Genomic DNA, 21782 nt, shown 5'->3' on the forward strand with positions numbered 1-21782 from the left:
TAGCAGGCCGTTGATTTCACGGAGGGAGGGGGAAGCAAATAATTACATCTATTTTTTACATCTTAAGCTGGCAGCAGACGGTGCAGCATCACTGATAGCCCTCGGCATCTTCTGGGTGCTTGGGAAAAGATACTGTACTACGACTGCTAGCCATCATCGTCAAGACGGTTCAATAGGACTGCCAGCAGGACTGAGTGTCCAGGAGACAAAGCATGTCTGCCCAGGTGCCTCTGATTGAACTGGAATACGACGATGACAGATATCAATCTTAGTACACCATCTACTGCCAAAAGGCAAGGGGCTGCTGCTGTGTAGCAATGCAGCCCCATGTCTGCCAGCCCCACGTCTGCCAGCACCCAGATCGCCGATGAAGGCTAACAGTCATACTGCACCGTCTACTGCCAAAAGGCAATTAGCTGCTGCTGTGTAGCAATGCAGTACCACATCTGCCGGCACCCAGATGACATATGGTGACGCTGAGCTGAGCTGAGCTGAGTGGGCTCCATGCTTGGCGTGGTATGTTGTCTGCACAGGTAACCCAGGTAAAAAGGTGCGAATCGATTGTCTGCCATTGCTCTGATGGAGGGGGAGGGGCCTGATGACATGTACCCAGAACCCCTCGCGACACTGTTTTGCATCATTCAGGCATTGGGATCTCAACCCAGAATTCCAATGGGCGGCAGAGACTGCAGGAACTGTGGGATAGCTACCCACAGTGCAACGCTCCGGAAGTTGACGCTAGCCTCGGTACTGTGGACGCGGTCCGCCGGCTTCATGCACGTAGAGCATTTTATGTGGGGACACACACAATCGGCTGTATAAAACCGATATCTATAAAACCGGCTTCTATAAATTCGACCTCATTTTGTAGTGTAGACATACCCTCAGGCACATTCACATCACACCTTCAGCTGAGTCACCTTAACTTCCCTGCCTGTCCCTGTGTAGGTAAGCCCTTAGTGTAGAATAAGAGTATCCACATAGGGAGCCAGTGAGCTAATGTGGATAGCTATTTGGCAAGAACAATTCTGCATGAGCTATTCTGGGACTTTTCCCTGTGTAAACAAGACCTTATGTAGTACATTCCTCTACACACATTCTGCTATAACTAGAGCTGGGTGAATAATTGATTTTTTTGGTTTGGCCAGCTCTTGCTTCAACAGATATGATTTAGATTTGTGAGATGTGCATACGCAAGGACAAAATTTGTTCCTCAGTTGTGGTGTTTGTCATGTGCCTTTTAATTTTCCTAAATATGTCTTCACTATTTAAAAGCAGGTTTGAGGCCATGCATTATAGCAGCCCTACCTCAGGAAGACTGGCTTTTTGCCCTTATGGAATAGGAACCTGGTTTTCTGCAAATGCACTTACAGCTTTCTGTGATCTTTTAACTGTCTTCAGTCAGACCCAGGCATCATCACTGGTCACAAGGCACTGATTCAGTTATGGTAGGGTACTAGTGCCAACCAAAGACTGGTCTTAGATGAGCTACATCCAAAACATTAAATAATAGTAATAATAATACCTAGTAGGTCGCAAAGCACTGCACAACTTGTAATGTATTTATCTTCACAACATTTCTGTGAGGTAGGGAAAGTGCTGTTAAGCCCATTTTGCAGATAGTTTCTCTGTGCTGCAGTCCCCTAAGTCTACATAGCAACTAGACACCCGTGGCTGGTATGGGCCAGCTGACTCGGGCTTGGGCTGCAGGGTTGTTTCACTGCAGTGTAGACTTCTGGGCTCGGGCTGGTACCCTCCCAGCTCGCATGGTCTTAGAGCCCGGGCTCCAGCCTGAGCCTGGAAATTTACATTGCAATGAAACAGCCCCACAGGCCAAGTGTGCTGGCACGAGCCAGCTGTAGTTTTTTTCATTGCAGTGTAGACATAGCCTGTGTGACTTGCCCAAGTAACTTACCATTACAGTACTTCTGTAAGACATTAGAATATCAGGGTTGGAAGAGACCTCAGGAGGTCATCTAGTCCAACTCTCTGCTCAAATTAGGACCAATCCCCAAACAAATTTTTACTGCAGTTCCCTAAATGGCCCCCTCAAGGATTGATCTCACAACCCTGGGTTTAGCAGGCTAATGCTCAAACCGCTGAGCTATTATCTGATGCATGATAACACTTTTGAAACATATGCACTAGATTAGAATATCTGGTCAGAAGGTGAGAAAAGTCACGTAGCAGCCAACAAAAACAGGATGTATAGCAGCATGTACTTGGACAGGCCATTAATATTAGATGGGAGGGACAAAGGTGCCATTCCATACGTTAGGCAAGAGTTCAGTCCAAAAGCACTATCCTGCCAGGTGGATTGGTTTAAGTCAAGTCAACTTAAATCACTGGTATTTCAAGTACTGCTATTAAGCTTTTTTAAAAATCCCTAGCTGATTTAAATTACTGCAGTTGAAATCAATGTACATGACTGTTGGATGTATTGAATGTGGGTTAGCTATCCTCCAGGCACTTACTGCTTTTTGATAACATAGATATGCCATGTTCAAGAAGTGATGTGTCCAAATGAATCTCTTCAGCAGGGCCTAGCAAGCAGGTGACTGGGGCGGCCAATGAAGAGGGGGCAGCACATTCGGCGGCGGGGCCGTCACTCCCTCTCGGAGTGAAGGACCTGCTGCCAAATTGCCGCCGTAGAATGAAGCAGCGTTAGAGCTGCCGCCGCTTGCGATCACAGCTTTTTTTTTTTTTTTTTTTCCCCTGCTTGGGGCTGCAAAAACACTAGAACCGGCCTTACTCTTCAGTCTTCATTCCTAATTCTATTCACCAGGTGTCATTCTTCTTAGCATATGCACAGCATGCCTCGGGTGGCACGTGACTAGGATTGATCAACGAATTTGGTCCGCTGGTTGGATCATTAGCTTCCCCGGCTTGGACTGGGTACTGACAGGGAGTGCGACGTGATCGCTGATCCATATCCCCCCATGTGTCATTGAAATACAGCATATGCAAGCTATAGAGTTAGACTTAAACTACACAAAACCCCTAAACAGTTTGTTACAATGTTTTTATTTTGTACTTTTTATACTCAACAAAGTAGTCCATGCATTTATCACTCTAAAATTTTGAAAGTGTGCTTTCTTTTCCCACCAGAACTGCACCAATAATTTTGAAGAAATTATTATTTTTAAAGTATTTGAGGTGCTGTACAACAGTGTAAATTCAAATAAAATGTCTCCTTAAAATACAAACACATACAAACAAATTGGGTCCAATTTAGAGAAAAAAGGGGCATGGGAGAGAGGGAAGGTGATAGAGGGTCACCTTTAGTCATTCAAAAATACATTTTCCCCTCTTTTAAAAAAGGAGCCCTCAACTTGTGTTTCATGTGGAGAGAGCTGTAATAGGATAGATTTTAGAGGGGAATGAGTTCCACACTCTAAAGCCCATGAGAGCAAAAATATAATACAGACCTGGTCACAAAATAGTAAGTATTTTTAATAAAAAAAATGAAAAATGTCCAGGCTTTTCACAGAAATTTTCCATTTTTTAATGGGGGAAAATGATGAAAATTTTTCCACTACTATTTTCATTTTGTAAAAAAAAAAAAAAAAAAAAATAATTTACAAAAAGGGCCATTTTTGGTAAGAGACGAGTTTTGATCACTATTTTGGACCAGCTTGGCTGCAATCACCTAATTTCAGGTGCAATGGTGGCAATTCTTAATCTATGTGTTGAGTGTGTTCATCAGCTATTCAACAGTACAAAGTTCCAAAAGCAATTGTCTGAGACAGGGCTACCCCGCTATGAGTGGTAATTAACAATCTTCCATTGGGGATCCATTTCTGTGCATTTTAGGCTTAAACATGAAACTATAGCTACAATAGATCCAGTATGTTCAGTCTGGCTGATTACAACAGTAAAATATCTCCAACTACCCTTGCCATTAGCAGCGAGCTTAGCTAATGTTTTATGCTTGCTCCTAGGCCTCTCTGGTGGTGGTGTTTTTTTAAACATCTGGTACATATGTGATCCCTTTTCCAGCCTGTCAATAGGTATAGGAATTTTTCCAAATATTTCTACATAGGCTCTTTGTGTGATCTATAGACACAGCAGGTTTTCCTCTCTTCTGTCTCCTCTCCATCATCACTATCCTAATCAAAAACGGCCCGGGGCATGTCTGAGATCTGTGAAGGCTACAAGTGCACAAACATCTGGTAATTTCGGGCCCGAATCTGCTGCCTTATACCCACTGATATAACTCAAATAAAGCCCTGGATTTAAAATAATTTATTCTGGATTTACTCTTGTATATTTAAAATCTGAATCTGGCATTTTGCTGTCTTTCATAAATTCTTGGACTTTAACTCAGAGACAGAAGAATGGCTTGGTTAGCTCAAGTTTAGCAGAGCAGCAGTAAGATTCCTTTGGAGATATTTCCATCCCTACAAAGAGGTGCCTCTTCCGAGTGACTGTCTTGCTTCTGAGTTTCTTTGTGGTCATCATGACACCTTGACACACTTAAAACTGCTTTCACCAAACAAGGACACTCCACCAGAGAAATAGATTATCTTATGGAATGGGCCACCCAAATATCCCAAGAGAACCTACTTCAATCCGGAGGTGGGGGGGGGGGGGGGGGACAAAACCGCTGACTGCACACCCCTAGTTTTCACCTACCACCCCACACTGGACCCCTTTTAGAACATCATTTGACCAGTTACAACCCATACTTGATGCAGACCACATCCTGAAAGAAGCAACAGAGGGTCCTGTGGCACCTTTGAGACTAACAGAAGTACTGGGAGCATAAGCTTTCGTGGGTAAGAACCTCACTTCTTCAGATGCAAGAAGTGAGGTTCTTACCCACGAAAGCTTATGCTCCCAGTACTTCTGTTAGTCTCAAAGGTGCCACAGGACCCTCTGTTGCTTTTTACAGATTCAGACTAACACGGCTACCCCTCTGATACTTGACATCCTGAAAGAAGTCTTTCCCAAACCCCACTCTTCTGGCCTTCAAACAACCCCTAAACCTCACCAAACTCATCATCAGAGGCAACCTCCCCACAGATCAAGACACACCAACTCAAAGCGGTATCAGCCCCGTCAGAACAACAGATGCAAAACCTGCATACATATCTTCACTGCTACGATGATCAATAACCCCTCCCAGCCAACATCTCTTTCAAGATCCATGGGTCCTACCCATGCCCATCACAACATATTGTATACCTCATCCAGTGTACTAAGCACTCCAGTAACAACCATATAGGTGAAATGAGACAATCCCTACACTCCCGAATGAACCCTCACAGAAAAATAAGATAAATATACCATATCACCTGTGGGGTGAATACTTTTCACAGAATAATCACTCCACAACTGACCTCTCAGTCCTTGTTCTCAATGGAAACCTGCACTACACCTTGAAAAGATGACCCTGGGAGCTTAAATTCATAATTTTGCTAGACAATAAAAATCATGGACTTGGTAAAGACACTGGATTTATGGCTCATTACAACAATCCGTAACTCACGAACTCTGTCCTATGAATGCAGAGGCGCTAACTGCCCACTTCAACTTGAATGGTCTCTTGCAACATGTGGGTTGACTCCTTGTGCTTAACAATCTCTTCCACCTTGTATTTAGCTGAGACACTCTTGTTACCTTTCCCAGAATCTGAGGAAGAGTTCTGTGTAGCTCAAAAGCTTGTCTTTTCACCAACAGAAGTTGATCCAATAGAAGATATTATCTCACTGCTTGTCTCTTTAATGACCCAAAGGCGGCAGTTTCCATGCAGACAATTCCTACTTCCAAACTGAAATTGTCACACTTTTCTAGCTTTGAAGGTGGTAAAGAGGACAGTTAACCTCTGCCACTTCTCCCTGGTTGGTGGTGTATAGTATTTGAGTGCTAGGTGAAGATAACAGATTTGTATTGAGAAACAGCTGCTTAACTAGGATACTATCTGTGGTTCAGTTACAGGAGACATTCTCTACATCAGGGGTCGGCAACCTTTCAGAAGTGGTGTGCCGAGTCTTCATTTATTCACTCTGATTCAAGGTTTCGCGTGCCAGTAACACATTTTAACGTTTTTAGAAGGTCTCTTTCTATAAGTCTATAATATATAACTAAACTATTGTTGTATGTAAAGTAAATAAGGTTTTTAAAATGTTTAAGAAGCTTCATTTAAAATTAAATTAAAATGCAGAGCCCCCTGGACTGGTGGCCAGGACCCAGGCAGTGTGAGAGCCACTGAAACTCAGCTCGCGTTGCCGCCTTTGGCACACGTGCCATAGGTTGCCTACTCTGCTCTACATGCAGCTCCCAATGCTTGGAGCGTCACTTATCACACATCATGTTTCTCTCCTTCCTGCCTCCTTTACTTGGGGGTCTGAATTCTCAACGATTTAACAATATAAATACACTAGTACCAATTAGCCTTTCATTGAACACCATTTTCTCTCTTTCCTTCTGCACAAACGGTGTCAGACTATGACTGATTGCTACATTTTATGGGTGTGTATAAAGGAAATGCTTGAACTACGCCATGCAGCGTATTACAACTTCCATCTTTTGCCTGTCCCTGTGTCACTGTTTGTGGATTCTATTGCCAACCTCCAGCTTTTACAATTAGTCAGGCCCCAATAAAATCATGATTGTAAAAAGTAATCAGCTTTGGATGGTTTTTTAATTGGCTTCCAGAACCTTGGGGTTCACATTTTTAAAGCTTTTCTCTCCCACTGTGAAGACTTTTCTAAATGGAAGCTGAGATTCTTACATACTTATGTGACCCCAAGAGCCGAGGCTTTCAAAAAATCCACACCCATTGCAACACTCATGATAAAATTGTGAGTTGGCAACACTGAATGTAGTGGGGAAAATCCCCTTTCTTCTACATCCTATTAGCTTCGGCAGTAATAAAGTTATGGTTACATTTTCTTCAAAAGCGACTAGTGGTTGTGGGCGCGCCATTTGAGACACCTTGAAAATGCCTGATTTTCATTGGGTAAGCGCTCATCTTTTCCTGAAAATGTCTCAACCACTAGTCGCTTCTGAAAATCTGTGCCAGAATCTGTAAAGTACCAGCTTGACTCAAAATACTATATAAATACTAAAAGTGCAGAACTCACACTTGTGGGAAAACTTCCATTGCACCCCTCCCTAGATGACACTGTAAGGGTGCTCAGGGTCAGTTTTTTCTTCTCTCTTCTTAACAATTATGTCTCATTCCCAGAGTCCTTTTACCCAGACCAGTTCAGTCTAATATCCTCGCCCATCACATGGTGCTAGAGGCTAATCATATTGCCGGTTTTCCTTGGGCAGGAGTCAGTGAGAAAAGGAAGCCCCAAAAGACAGAGGAAGGAGAAAGTTTCCCATTCTGTGGGGACTGAATGAAATTAATACTGATTGTTCTTGTATGTTCATACTCCTCTGCTTACCGCCCTCTCTCTCTGAACCCTCCTCCTACGGGTGCAACTTTGCACCCTTAATGTTCATGTAGCAGTCTGGAGCTATAGAGTGCTACATAAGTGCTAAGTACAATTACAAACCTCTTCCTTTCTAGTCAAACTTTCATTTCTAAAATGATGGTAAAAAAAAGTGAAGGTCAATCAAATAGGGGATTAAAAGGAAATGAAATATGTTGCTAAAATCAATAATACAGTAAGTGGGGAGATTGTCCAATAAGTAGCAAAAATATTTTTCAGTGCAAACTGTGTGTACAATACACTTGCTCTTTGAGTTTATTATCTTAAAATATAATTTTTCCCTTCAGTGGAGCACATCCTGCTCTGATTCATAAATATCAGAAGCAGCATGATTTGGTGAATCTGGCTCTGCACCGTATTGGTGTTTAGGATTGGATATTAAGTTCTGGAGTCATTGCCAATTAAACTGTTACAACAAAAACTCTGATGCTGGCACTCTGGTTCCCCTAGACCCTGTTGCTGTGGAAGTGCCTTTTACCATTCTATACACAGGACGTGCACAAAATGGTCCTTAGTTGAATGGATTTCATTCTAGAATGGTGGCATTGTCCATCACCACTACATCCTGTCATGACAGCCTCGCATCCTTTTAGCCCTCTAAGAAATTCACTTTCATTAATATAGGATGGAGGCTTTTAATGGAAGAGGACAGTAATGCCCAAGCTATTTCTCCACAGCTTTCCCTCTTCTGACCAGCATCATGGATTTTGTTTTGCTTTGTTTTATAATCTGTGCTCTTTCTCTGACATTTCTCTTTGATTCCCAGTGCCAGATCTTTATACATATACAATGGATTTACAAGGGGCCCAGATCAGGGAGAAGATCCACTCACAAACCAGAGAGAGCATAAATTGTAGTGACATTCTGTTTCTTTTACTTTTAAATGTGTGCGCCAAAGGGAAAGGCTGAGTATTAGCGACTGAACAATCCTACAGCAGCTTTACTATTACCTTGTTACACTGACAGTCGTGACATGTTTAGTATCACTTCTGAAAAGGACTGATTGCTCTTGCCACAATTGCCTGCCAGTCAGTTATATTAGATTCAGATATTAGATTGTTCTATGCTCAGTTTGGAACATGAAGTGTTCTAATGAAATTAGAGGGCATTCTAGGCACGGGTGGGTGGGTTAATTAGTTTCTGAAGTATTAATGAGTTCACTGTCTTAAATTAAATTATTTCTGGCCACTAGATGGCTCTGTGCATATAGACAGTTACAGGGTAAATTCCTTATTAAGACCTTGATGGGGATAACATAGCAATGAACTAGAGCTGGGAGGAGAATCTGTAAATTCCATTTCAGAGGATTTTAAAATGCATTTTTCCTTCCATTTTGGAACAAAAAAACCCAATTGAAATTCTACATAAAACGGAAATAAAAAAAAATATGTTTACATTAGAAAAATCATAACACGTTGATAATTTCAAAATGAAATTCTGCCTGGTAGGTTGACGAGGAGCCGGGAGCCTGGAACTCTAGCTGAGCTGGGAGCCTGGGAGCTTGGGAACCAGGGCTTCCAGGCTCTCAGCTCCTTTTCAGCCTGGTAGGTGCGCTGCCCCACAGCAAGGGACACCAGGGTGCTGTGAGACTGGGAGCTGGGATTTCCAGGTTTTGGCTCCTCTTCAGGCGGACTACTGAGGAGCTGGGCAGGCGAGCTGACAACCAACCCAGGTTTGTTCTGGAAACCCACCTGAAAGGCAGGGTTACATTTGAACTATATCAAAACCAACCGGTCTTTACAAAAGATTTTGATTTTTGACAAATTCTAACCAAATTCTGACTGAAAAAATGTTTTGTCTGAATTTTTCTAACCAGCTCTACAATGAACCGTACCCCGTACATTTTCTAAATGTTTGTCAGTGGTTTATTCCCAGGATTCCTTCACTTGACTAATGTGAGTTGTGCAGCTAAAACCTCAGGAAATGTTTTGGCAACAAATATTTTATTTTAGTGGGTGCCCTTAAAAACGTGTACTAGTTCTAGCTGCACTTCCTGTTTTCAATGTTCCAGAACTATACCTTCTATTTCTACAACTGGGAGAAATTTTTTAAGTGCACTCGCTATATTTAGACAGATGAATATGCCTACTCAGAATAAATTTGGAGCTCTATATTGGTCGGATTCCCTACGAGACCCCTTTCCACTCCGCGTCCCAAGAACTCGGTGATTATCAGTTTGAGTACGAGAGATGTTTGTTTACCTTGTATTGGAGCGACTGCTCTGGGTATGCTTGTCCATTTCTGGTGAATGGAGGCACAGGTCCTCTTTTTCTCTTTTTGGAAGGTGATACTTGAAATCTCCCCTGCTGACATGCTTGCTGAATGGACAGGGCTCTCTGCAGTAGATGTTTCTTGTCTGTTCCGTGTGCATGTTGTTTGCAGGGGATTTGTTTCTGGGGGGAAAAGTTTACTTTTACTTTTCCACAGAGGGAAGGAAAAACACTACATCATAGGACCCCTACATTGCCTTTGTTGTCAGTCTTCCCTGGGCCTCAGCATCTCAGGAAGGATTTCAGGCAAGGCCTTTTTGCTGCCTCATCCTTTCTTTCATCTTCTGGACTACCAAGGGAATTTTGCATTTTGGAATGGAGAGCAGCTTTTGGGAAGGATTCCCTTAGCACTAACACTTCCCCCAGCACCTACACCCACCAGCAATGCGTGTTCAGCAGCTGTTCTCACCCATTTTAGCAACCAGTAGCTTAGCTTTGCTGTATGACTGTTTGAGGACACTACAAGAGGTTCAGTAAGAGGGCTTTAGCACCATAAAGATCACAGTCCTATCTCCCAGCAGGCCTCTGCTTTTCTGGCAACCCATTTGGGATTCCCTTGAGGATAGCAGCAGAGTAAATTTCAGAGCCAGGCTGCCAATCAGCTCACCCACCTGGACTTGCAGCATGTTATGAGCCTGCAAGTGTGAGGGCTGCTCACATGGCTGATATGCTGGGGATTGAACCAGAGATCTCCAGACCTAATAGCATGAGCTGCTAGAGCTGGAGCCAAAGTGCTATGGTTAGGGGCCTTAACAGCTCATACCTTCTATGGATCAGTACAAAAGGGATCCTACACCACACACTCACCAGTTGGTTACACTGGCAAGTGTAGATAAAGGGTAGAAATATACCCCCAGTACAGTCAGCCACCCTAACAATTTGTTTTTGTCCTGAGTGCTTCAGGAGTGGCCTTAGCACCAGCATCCTTATTCCCTTGAATCTACTTTTTCCTCCTCCCCTTCTCTTCTGGGAGCCAGCTACTCTTGGAACTGCTTCCTTCGGACTTCCTCAGAAGTGCGTGCACATGCAGCCTGTCTGCACATCTCCCTGCTGGATTGACAGCTCAGTAACTGGCTGCAATCCAGTCAGGATTATATCTACGGAACCTGATATCTATATCAGTGAACCTTGCCCCCGTTTTTCTTGGGCCTTTCTCAAGAAGAGTCAGAAATCTTCTTTTTGGGGGAGATCCATGTGAGGGGATTGAATCCCCTTCAACCTATTTGAAAACAAGGATGCTGGAGGTATGAAATCCTCTAACCGAGCTGTGTATAAATCTGTTAAATGCATTTCTTGCTTCCAGGACTGGCCTTGATTTTATACTTATCATAACCTTTCAAAGGGCCATTTATCCAGAGGCGGTGACATCAACCCCTAAATATATAATTCTAGTCCAGGGTGCAGGTACTTTTTGGAAAAAACATTAATTGTTGATGATGCTTTAGTGTAGAGTTCTTGTCCTTTAAAAAACAAATGGGGAATCTGTAGTTTTGCAGCTGCTTTAGTGCATTTCCATTTTGAAATGTTATTTAATTGCAGCCAACATAGGCCAGAATGCAGCATGGGGTACAGTACATGGGGAATTCAAAAAGTGTTCATCATTTGGGTCTGAAGATGGCATGGTGGAACAACTGATGAGTCTAGTTTCTGACCTTCCTGGATACAGGTACGTCAGAGAAAATCTACAGATGATCCTCCATCTCCTTGAGATACAAGTGAGATAGTAGAAAAAGCTCTAGAAATCAGCACATGCACTGTATTTTACAACCTGGGAGCTACAAACTCAGACACTGTACCTTTTAAATTCTGCAAGAAAAATGTGATTAGCAGATTAGGGCTCCCATTTGACATGAGGATTGTGGGTACCTGTTTATTTCCTCTCTGTAGTTTTTTGATCTTTGACAGAGATATCTCTATTTTTCAGAATGGAGGTAGTAGCCAGGTGGAAATGATTGCAAAATATTTCTTACAAGTCACTTGCTGTGTTCCCATGCTAATTGCATAATCTGTTATTCACATGCCACTTGGTTAATGTAGATCTTGTAAGAACAGGAGTAAAGAGTACTAATAATTTGTGCTGGTCTAAACTCTGCTTGCTTCCCCCTGACTCCCCAATGTGCAGAAATTTCAATAGTTTTTCAATATCAATGATTTCTGAAAAAACATTCATCTCTGAAGAAATCCCACTGTGACAAATTGGTTCTGTGCAGCTACTCTTGGTCTGCTCCTGCATATCGGCATTTTAGCCTAGGGTTGCCAACTTTGGCTGGATGAATTTCTGGAGGTTTCATCACATGACATTACTTTTAATTAAGATTAATCTTTAATTCCTGGAGACTCCAGCACAATCCTGGAGGGTTGGCAATCCTATTTTAGACTGTCCTGTTTTGTTCAGACTGTTGCTGACTTGACTGGTTCATGGTTATTACATGTTTTGATTGACAACTTACTAGCGTGTTTTGCTGCTGCTGCTGCTTTTTTTCTGGGTGTTCTGGGGTACATTTGAGTGTGATGACATGGTAACAAGCACTCCTTTTGTGCAACCCAGGCTGCCTGAACATCATTTCTGGTGTTGACTGGTGCTACTTTATTTGAAGATTGGAGGCTGAGAGATTAGTACTGGGAAAGATCAGTAAAGTGTTGATGGCGGGATATATGTGCAGATCATGCAACTCTCTTTTGCTGCTAGGTTACCCTTGCTGCAGGATTGCTTAGGCCATGATAACATTGATATTTAGGATGGACTTCCAGAGCCCAAGTCCTCCTTTAGTGTGGTTGGGTAGTGCCTCAATGAGCATTTTTGCACTGGAGAGTCTGTTCTGTTTGAGGAAGAAATATTTTGAAGCTTGTCAGCAGTCCAATAAAACCATACATAAGTTTGCATATTGTTTGCAGTGGTTGGCCCAGGACTGTGAATTTAGGGATGTTATGATAGTTGTGGTTAGGGACATTTTTGTGACTGGTGTAGCTAATGACTGCCTGGGCGAATGGTTACTGGTGGAAGATTCTAGAATGCTGACTCTTGATGTTGTAGTTGCTAAGAATGAGGCAGTTGACATGGTCCAGGCTGAAAGAGGTTCTGTGTGTCAGGCTGTTACTACCTTTGTGTCTACTCTTAAACCATCAGCTCCTCCTTCTACTTCAGTTGCCTGGAGTCACACAATGCCACCTAAACCAGCAACACGACCACATCAGCAAAAGGGGCCCGCTCCTCACTGTTACTGTTGTGGCAGTACGGTCACGTAGCCAATTTCACTGTGAGCTCAGCTAGAACTGCTAAGGGTTGGGCTTGTGGGAAGGAAGTACACTTTAAGTTAGTGTGCCGTGGTACACTATAACAAGGGTAGGCCTGAAGTGCATACTGTGAATATGAAGCTGCATGAGACTACCTTTACCAGGGACCCTGACGTCACCTTTTAATCTGATCTTCTCATGTGGCAAGGCACGGCAGTCGGTATCCTGTATTGTAGAAATTAATGGTACACCGATGAAGTGCATGGTGGATACGGTACTGAAGTTTAACATACTCCCCTCTGGGTTAGTCCATAATCTGGACATTTCTCTGACTACAGTGGATATAAAAGCTTGGAATTGGTATGCTTTGCAGACACTGGGTGAAGCTGTACGCTCTGTGCTCTGCAAACGCATAGCTTTGACTTCAAAGTTTTACGTTGTTAAAGGCACTGTTGTGCAGATAGTCCCATTATTGTCATATGATCTGTGAACTTGCACAGGACACCTCAGGTGTATTTATGTCGGCTAGATTAGAAGGGCATACCCAGTGTATTGTTCAGATACCTCACCATGATTTATTTAACAGTGATGGTGTTCTGTCCATGGGATGTGTGTATTCTCTGCAGTTGGATTGGAATGCCAAGCCCTTTGCACCGACTGCATGTCTTGTACCCCCTGCACTTGTGGACAAAATACAAGCAGAACTGCAGTGCATGAAAGATAATGGTATTATTCGGGATGTGGAAAGGAGCTCACCCACAGTGATTGTATACAAGAAGAATGGTGACATTTGACTGTGCACAGATTTTAGTGCACTTAATAAATAGATGGAGCATGAGCAGCTTTAACGGCCAAACTTCAAAGAGGTGACATGTCGGGTAAGTGGATCCTGGGTTTTCTCTATGTTGGATTACTGATAGATTATTGGCAAATACCTGTGGCTGGAAGTTCACAGCTGTTATTGACTTTCAACATGTCATTTGGGAGGTACTGCTATCAACGTCTTCTTTTTGGGTTTAGTCTCTGCTCTGGAGGTATTTTGGAGAGTGGTCTCTTAGCTCCTTGATACTATCCAGGGTTGCTATTTCAATGACATTCTTGTCATTGCTAAGACCCTTCCTGAGCATAATGGTATTCTGGACCAGGTGCTAACCCAATTCCGACAAGCTGTCATAAAGTTGAATGCAGCTAAGTTAAGTTTTGCAAAAGATGCTGTAGACTTTCTAGGGCATTCTGTGTTAGCCAATGTTTTGAAACTGACAGGTGAATGGGTACAAGCTGTTGCTTTACTAGTGGTACCCACTGATCATAAGGGTTTACATTTGTTTCTTGGTCTAACTCAATACATAGAAATGTATTGGCCGTGCTTCGCCCCATTTTAGTGTCCTTGCAAAGCTGCTGTGAGATTTAACTCAGGGCCAGGGCCAGTTGGTCTGGACTAAAGAGTCAAATCAGGCTTTCTGAAACCTTGCATCAAGTCCTCTGTCAGATCCAATCCTGTGCTTTTTTTGATTCAAGGAAGCCTGTAGTGATTCAAACTGATGAATGCAATCAGGAGTCGGGTGCAGTTCTGCTCCAGGAGGAACATCTGGTTATATTTGTATCTCGTACTCTCACCCCACTGGAAGCAAAGTATTCTCTGACTGACAGAGAGTTCTTGGCAATCTTTTTTGCTATTGTATGATTCAAAGTCTACTTAATGGGAAGACATTTTACCTTAGAAACTGATCATTTGCCTGTCCTGGGCCTCTATCATAAGACCATTGACATGCTGAATGTGAGGCTGTAACAGTAGATTATTCAATTGCAGGACTTGACTCAAGTTAACTAACATGAGGAAAAAGTCTATGGGACTTAGATGCCTATATGTCAAAGTCATTTTTGGAAATGAGACTTTGGCTCTCAAGTTACATCAATGCTTTTAAAATTTTTACCTTCAGTCAAAGTCATAACAAAGATTTTTCTGAAACCAATTCAGCCACCTTAGCATAAATGGCCCCTATTAGCCATACAGAAACTTTTTCCTTGACAGTTACCTAAATCTCTTATCTTTCACTCACAGGCTGAGAGTGATCTAAATCTGTGTAAATTCTCATAATTACAAAAAAAATAATGAAAAATTATGGGAAGACCTGTCACATCACAGTAATTACCATTGTCAATTGTTGTTAAGTTATTCCCTCGTTTTCTGGTTCAGCGTTTGATGCTTCTGCTTTAATTTGCTTGTATAACTAAGATGTTTCCTCTCTTCCTGTTTATACTTGGATATGACTTCTAAACCTTGACATTCTTTTCTATAACATCTCTCCTTATTAATATATTTCTTCAGATTTAGCTACTTTCATCTTTTTATTTTTGGTTTGAAACTGTTGGGGGCCAGACTCTGTATATATGTATTTTTCTGTTTACTGTTTTTATTTTCAAAATAAAACAAATTTTACATATTAAGAATGGCATATCTCTTAAATTCACAGTTTTAGACAGCACAGAAAAAAAGTACTAATTATAGAGTTCCCTGAAGAGTGACTATATTTCCTTACATTCCGGCTGCTGCTCATTTAAACAAAATACTATATGCTCTAAACTCTCCAGTTTACTGAAAGACTCTTTGATGTCCATTATTTTTGAGGGATTGGTTTTCTAGTTAGCTAGCTGGTCCTAGTAAAGTTATTGTGGTTTTCTTCTGTCCGGTAAGGTGCTTTGATATTTTCCCTGACACAAATACGTATTTCAGGATCCAAAAAAATATTGCTCTCCAAAATCATACTGAATCTGCAGTTGGTATTATCTAGCCTGGTGGCCTAACACCTGGAGAGAGATTCTCTCTTTGGAAGAGATTCCCTGCTGGACTACATCTCCTATAACACACCCTGGCCAAGGACGTAATATTGCACTGCTTCTCCCCACCAAAAGTGGACACCAGGATGGCTTATAGGAGATGTAGTCCAGCTGGGACTCCTAGCCCATAGAGGAGAATGGGTACATGAAGAACAAACTAAATTCCTTTGTCACACTACCCCATTTTTGGCCAAAGCCTTTAGTCTGAAAACTCTACATTTCTGATGAAAAGTTTAGAGTTTTTTTTTATCAGTTCTTCATTTTAATCAAAAATTTCTACAGGAAAAATTAGTTTTAGACCAGCTCTATCCATTGCCTAAAACAAATTTTAACCTTGAGCTTTTATATTGCGCATCTTGAAAAGAGACTTGATGAAGCTAGACCTCAGGTCCAGATCATTATTTTACTTCTCTGCTAGTAAAGTTACATCATATACAACACCCTTATGTTTGAAGAACATAACTTTTGTAAACTTAGGCAATTTAGAACATTTTTGAAAACTATTTCCCTCTTTTACTGAGATTTATGCTGCAAAAATGTGGCTTAGATCTTAAATAAACATCTTTTTTCTTTGTTGCAGCTTTTCCCCTTGGGTTTTGGAATCCTACATGGCTGCTGATGGGAATGCTCCTGTAAGTATATCTCCAATTTTGGCTAGAGCCATTAGTCGCAGGATGGGTTGAGGGAAGTGCCCTACTTGTATGTGTACTTTTGCTCTCCAAAAGGCTGAGGTCACATTCACTCTTTAAATAAGTTCTTGATTATTGATTGGGCCAGCCAATGAGATTGTTACAACCTGGTCCAGTCCTGCTTTCTGGAGGAGCACCAGTCTGTTTTGATTGGCTCCAACAGCTGAGTCCCATGTGCTTTTAAGCCCATTGGGTCTTGGTAGTGACTCTGGTCACTGTTCCTGATTCTGGGTCTCTCTAGCACTCTCTCAGGTGCAGCTCCCATGTCTGACCCTTCTTGGGCAGTGGTATCCCACCATCTGGTAGTCTAGACCCCAGAACCAGTGCATCAGCCCTCCCAAACCTCCAGTTGTTTAGACACATTCTCTCCAGAGATCACCTGGTGTGGGAGCTCTGGTTTTCTACTTACACCTTTCAGGTATAACATGGCAGTAAAGCACGGAACACAGGCTTAGCAAAGGAATATGTTATATATTCACTCTCATACTATCACTCATTGCTGTATGTGGGCTTGGGAAGGAATTTTCCCCAGATCAGATAGGCAGTGATCTTGGGGATTATTTGCTTTCCTCTGCAGCATCTGCATGTGGGTCACTTGCCAGGATGATCTGGGTATTTCTCACTTAATCATTTCTCTACCATTGTGGGTCCCTCAGGCACTGGTGCACCTTGGGTTCTCCTATTCTCTACTTGCAGTGCAATAGTCTAGTCTCCTGTGGGCTGTAATATTTTGGCCTCATTTCAGTTGTTGGGCTAGTGTGCGGTTGCTGCATGGTGTTGATGGCCTGTGCTATACAGGAGGTCAGACTAGATGATCTGGTGGTGCCTTCTGGCCTTAATCTCTAACACTCTATCATTAAAACACAAGAGATTTACAGGATGCCTTAAGGCCTGGTCTATACTTAAAATTTAGGTCAGTGCTCAGGGGTATGAAAAATCCACATCTGTTAGTGTTGCAGCTATTCCAAGAGAACCCCCAGTGTAGACTCATCTATATTGATGGAAGAGTGCTTCTGTTGACGTAGCTAACGTTGTTCAGGGAAGTGGTGTTCCTACAGCAACAGAAAAACCCCTTCCATTGGTGCTAGGCTGAATCTACACTATGGAGCATACTCATAATCTGTCCACCAGATGTCAAATTAATGCTACCAAATGAATGCTTGAAGCCACACCAAAGGCTACCTTCTAGACGGAGTTTGAAAATACAACGTGATGTTCACAAAAACAAAATGGAATTTGTCAGTTGACACAGACATATCTCCCAAAACGTCACATTTCTATAAGTTCCTGCCTATTGATTGGGTCAGCCAGTGAGAAAAGTGAATGTGACCTAGTTTGAGCATTGCAGTTTCATCAAGCTACATCTAGTGCATATATGTATTTGCACTCTGCGGGAGGAGCTCTGGATAGTAATCGGTAGGTTTGCAGTCTACATTTAGGTGCAGAGGTTCCAGTAGGCCACAGTCCCACCTTTTCATGCTCTCTGTATGTGTATATATATCGCCTCAATATATGTTCCATTCTATGCATCCGAAGAAGTGGGTTGTAGCCCATGAAAGCTTATGCTCAAATAAATTTGTTAGTCTCTAAGGTGCCACAAGTACTCCTGTTCTTTTAGTCCCATTACTGTCCACCACATTCCTGAAAAAAATTCCACTGTTGTCAACTGCAAGCAAAAATCAGAAGTCAGGCTGAACAAAATCATGAGTGGCTTAAAAATAAGGAGATTTTAAAAAATTAGATTCAGTTTATTTGCCTTTCTATTTTGGGGCCATTAGGGGATTCATGTTTTCATCTTTCCTCTTTGAAGGATAATGAAAACTGAGATTCTCACATAAATTGGGTGACTCCAGGAGCTGGGGCTTTAAGAAGCATACCAATTACCATGGCACTCATGATGAAAACACAACAATCTGGCACACTGTAGTCTTGTATTGTTCCAGTGAGTGCACTTTTTGTAATCCATATAGTCTTTTTTGACATGGCTGCTATACCACTGGTTTGGACCATTAGTTTGATTGATTATGGTTGGGTCCGTTTTTATACTGATTTTTAGCTGCTTCTCATTGTCTTGAAAAACTCCTCCTTGTTAAAGGGATTTGTCTCTTGGTCTGAAGTTAAACTTGCAAACCAGAAAATCCCAAATGGCTCTTTATTGATGATTCCTTATGCTACCCACCTGAGTATCCTGAATTGAAAGATTCCCTACACATAATGGCCATATCTGGATATCTTGAAGATGGGAAACTTCAATCTGATTTTTGGAGAACCATTTGCTAGTACAACTCAGCATCCTGTGTGTTTTGTGACAAGCCGGACCTAAATATTGCAAGTCTCTGGATTCTTTGTCACACCGCAGACTGCAAGTTTAGTGGTAGATTAATTTAAATTTTAAAAAATGGAGGTTTCAATAATATTAAATATGAACATGAGTTTAGTGAGTACAGATGTTTTTTCCACATATTAAATTGATTAGCTTTGGGACCAGGATGGGTATCGGAGCTGAAATTCTGGAGCACAATTCTGTGAGAGTGGGAAGATTCCATGACAAGTTCCACTGCTGCAGAATCCTGGACTACAGGGACCCTTGACTGTGCCCATGACCTGTTAGGAATAAATGGAATAGTTCTTACAGGAGAAAGTGCTCCTGTTCTTATTTTTATATGATTTTATTTTATATGATTTTATTAACAAGTAATAAAGGCTGTTGGGCTTGTGAAAACAGAGCACACTAATCACAGGTTTTATGTTTTTCATCTAACAGAAAAGTTCATGGCTTTCTGCTACTAGAACCATGGAAACTGGTACCAGAAGTGTATATTAATTCATGGCGACTGCAATCCATGCCCAGATCCAGGGATGCCACCATTATATATACTAGTGATTTGTTCCGTTCAATTATAAATGATTCATGCAATGGGGATTCTGTCTCTTCCCTTCAGACTTGTCTATGGTCTAAGCTATTTTGCTTTAGCTCAGTGATAAAGGTCGTGCATTAGCTGGAGAGCTACTTCTTCATTAAATAGTTACAGAGAGCCACATCCTGTCACTGTGTTGCAATCTTACCATCATGACATTTCATTAATCTGGATTTAGACGATGCGTCATCTTTACAGCATCATAGCATCATTCCTACTACCTGGCTTCTGCGTAAGAGGTGTTATTTCGTCTTTCTCTTTCTTCATCCCATCGTAATTGCTAGGTAGGAGGTATTGGGTCCAAGGAGGTAGTCCTGGCAGCTCTTACTATCTTCCTATGGGCTCCTGCCTGAGTCAGGTACAACTTCCTTTGGAAAGAAGACTTCAGGGTCAGCCCATATGGGAGTGGGGGAACATTAGTGGCTTCCATGTAACTGGTCTATTTGCTCATTGTTTTCCTTGATCTATTGCCATGGAGCATTGTCCTGAGAAAAACACCCAATGGACCACAGTATAAATAAAAAATAATATGGAATATGTGATGATTAACATGAGTCTGGTTTCATTCACTCTTGGCAAAGCCATCCACAAGTGAGTTAGGTAGGTCATCCCAAATAAGCACCAATAAAAACTGTCTGGTACACAGGTATGTATGTGTTAACTATGTTACAGAGAAAAATATTGAGAAAATGTTTGAGGTTTTAAAAAACATGATTTTGGTATTTTTTTGTGTGTCCCTGCCACTCTAAAGCCAAGTGTCTTAGTTACCATGAGTTCAACTGTACATGGAGCCATGAAAACCTCCCCAAAGGGCATAAAATAGCTTTTCTGTCCCTAAAGATAATATAACTTAAAAGATGAATATCTTGGCAAGTTAAGTGGTCAAAGATACAGTATAGTCCTTTGTTACATAGTTCTGCAATTCATCATATGAATATCACCTCTGCATAGCTGGGTTGTGTGCATAAACAAATATCAAAATACTAAGCTTATAGGCATCATTTTTCCCTGAGAGGTCTGAATGTTTTAAAAAGAATAACTATTATTGTCCCCATTTTATAGATGGGAAAACTGAGACAAAGAGCAGTGAGTTGCCTTGTCTGAGGTAACACAACAGGTCAGGGCAGAGCTAAGAACAGAACCCAGGACTTCTGATTCCTAATTCCCTATTCTCTGGACTCAACTTAAACTATATGAAGTGATGTCTACACTGCACAAAATGGCGTGTTCTTAACTTGAGTTAGCTAGCTCATGTGAACTAACTCAGGCTAAAATAGCAGTGAAAACTCACAACTCAGCTTTTAATTTGAGTTGGCAGCTCAAGGTCAACCTCAGGCCCCCCTATAAGTTTTAACTCAAGCTAATAACCCTTAGTTTCGTTTCTCTATAGTTCAGTAAGGCAAATGTATTTTCCATATAATAATGTTGGATAAAATATACTATATGTAAATATGCAAATGAATGCATATAATTAAAATACATAAATATATATGGGATAACATAATCAACTAAGCATATTTATACATTATAATTAGGAAAATCAGCCAAATGTGGACAATATTTTTTTAATATTGAGACACTATCCTCCTATCTGTCACGTATTCTGTCAACATCTTACTCACGGAGGGGAAGATATGTGTACTAGAAAGAAAAAAAGGGGAAAAAAGCAGTGATATTTTCGATTTTATTATTTGTTTACAATAATGCCCACAATGTGCTAAGAGCTCAGTGATAACAACAAAATACCTGACGTATTTTTCACCCTTACATGTCAGTAATTATCCCTAATAAAGGTAATGAGGCTTAAAATGTTGCAGGCTTAACTTTTCTTTTTCTACTTCAGAGAACATTATACGATTCAGCTAAAAAGCAGTCAGAGGCTGCCTGTGGGTGTGAAACAGGAAGCACTAGTGGATAGATTCATATATATAATAGTGCTACATTTGTTCTTGTTTAACTGCACATACATCAGTTTTAATTAACACATTTTATGCTTCAGCTAGTAGCTTCCCTTTAGCTGCAAGTGGGTTTTTAGATTCCATCCTCCGTATAAACACCACCTCCTCCAGTTGCCCCCAGTCTTTCTTTACAAATGTTGTAATACAATCTGAAATTTCCTTTCTTTCCTTCCTGCATTTCTCGCAGGTTCCCTTGCGTCAGAAGACCAAACAGAAAAGTCAAGGTAACAGATCTTTTCCCTCCTCTTTTGTTCCTCTTTTTTTTTTTTAAATGTGTCTTGTTCGGGAAAGGTCGAGGTTTTCATACCGCTGGTTAGCTGGTGAAGGACTGTTATTTAAACTCTGCTTATTTTTGCATCGATTCTGAAAAAATGACAGCGTGCTGTTCATTTGGACTAAGCCCTTGTGGTATGTCAATAGACACAGAGCT

At 41.5% G+C, this 21782-nt stretch overlaps 1 protein-coding gene across 4 annotated transcripts in view; it reads left to right on the forward strand.

Annotated features, from left to right (window-relative positions):
- IPCEF1 (interaction protein for cytohesin exchange factors 1) overlaps positions 1-21782 on the forward strand; it is a 116577-nt gene that overhangs the window by 43226 nt on the left and 51569 nt on the right. For 3 of the 4 annotated variants that reach the window (XM_054022294.1, XM_054022296.1, XM_054022295.1), the window contains 2 exons: positions 16368-16419; positions 21540-21576. In XM_054022294.1, coding sequence (XP_053878269.1) covers positions 16368-16419; positions 21540-21576 — 89 coding nt within the window. Of the gene's footprint in view, positions 1-16367; positions 16420-21539; positions 21577-21686; positions 21761-21782 lie in introns of those variants that run through there. The other variant, XM_054022297.1, reaches the window with a different exon arrangement.

Source organism: Malaclemys terrapin, chromosome 3, assembly GCF_027887155.1.
Source record: "Malaclemys terrapin pileata isolate rMalTer1 chromosome 3, rMalTer1.hap1, whole genome shotgun sequence".
NCBI classification, from domain to species: Eukaryota; Metazoa; Chordata; order Testudines; family Emydidae; genus Malaclemys; species Malaclemys terrapin.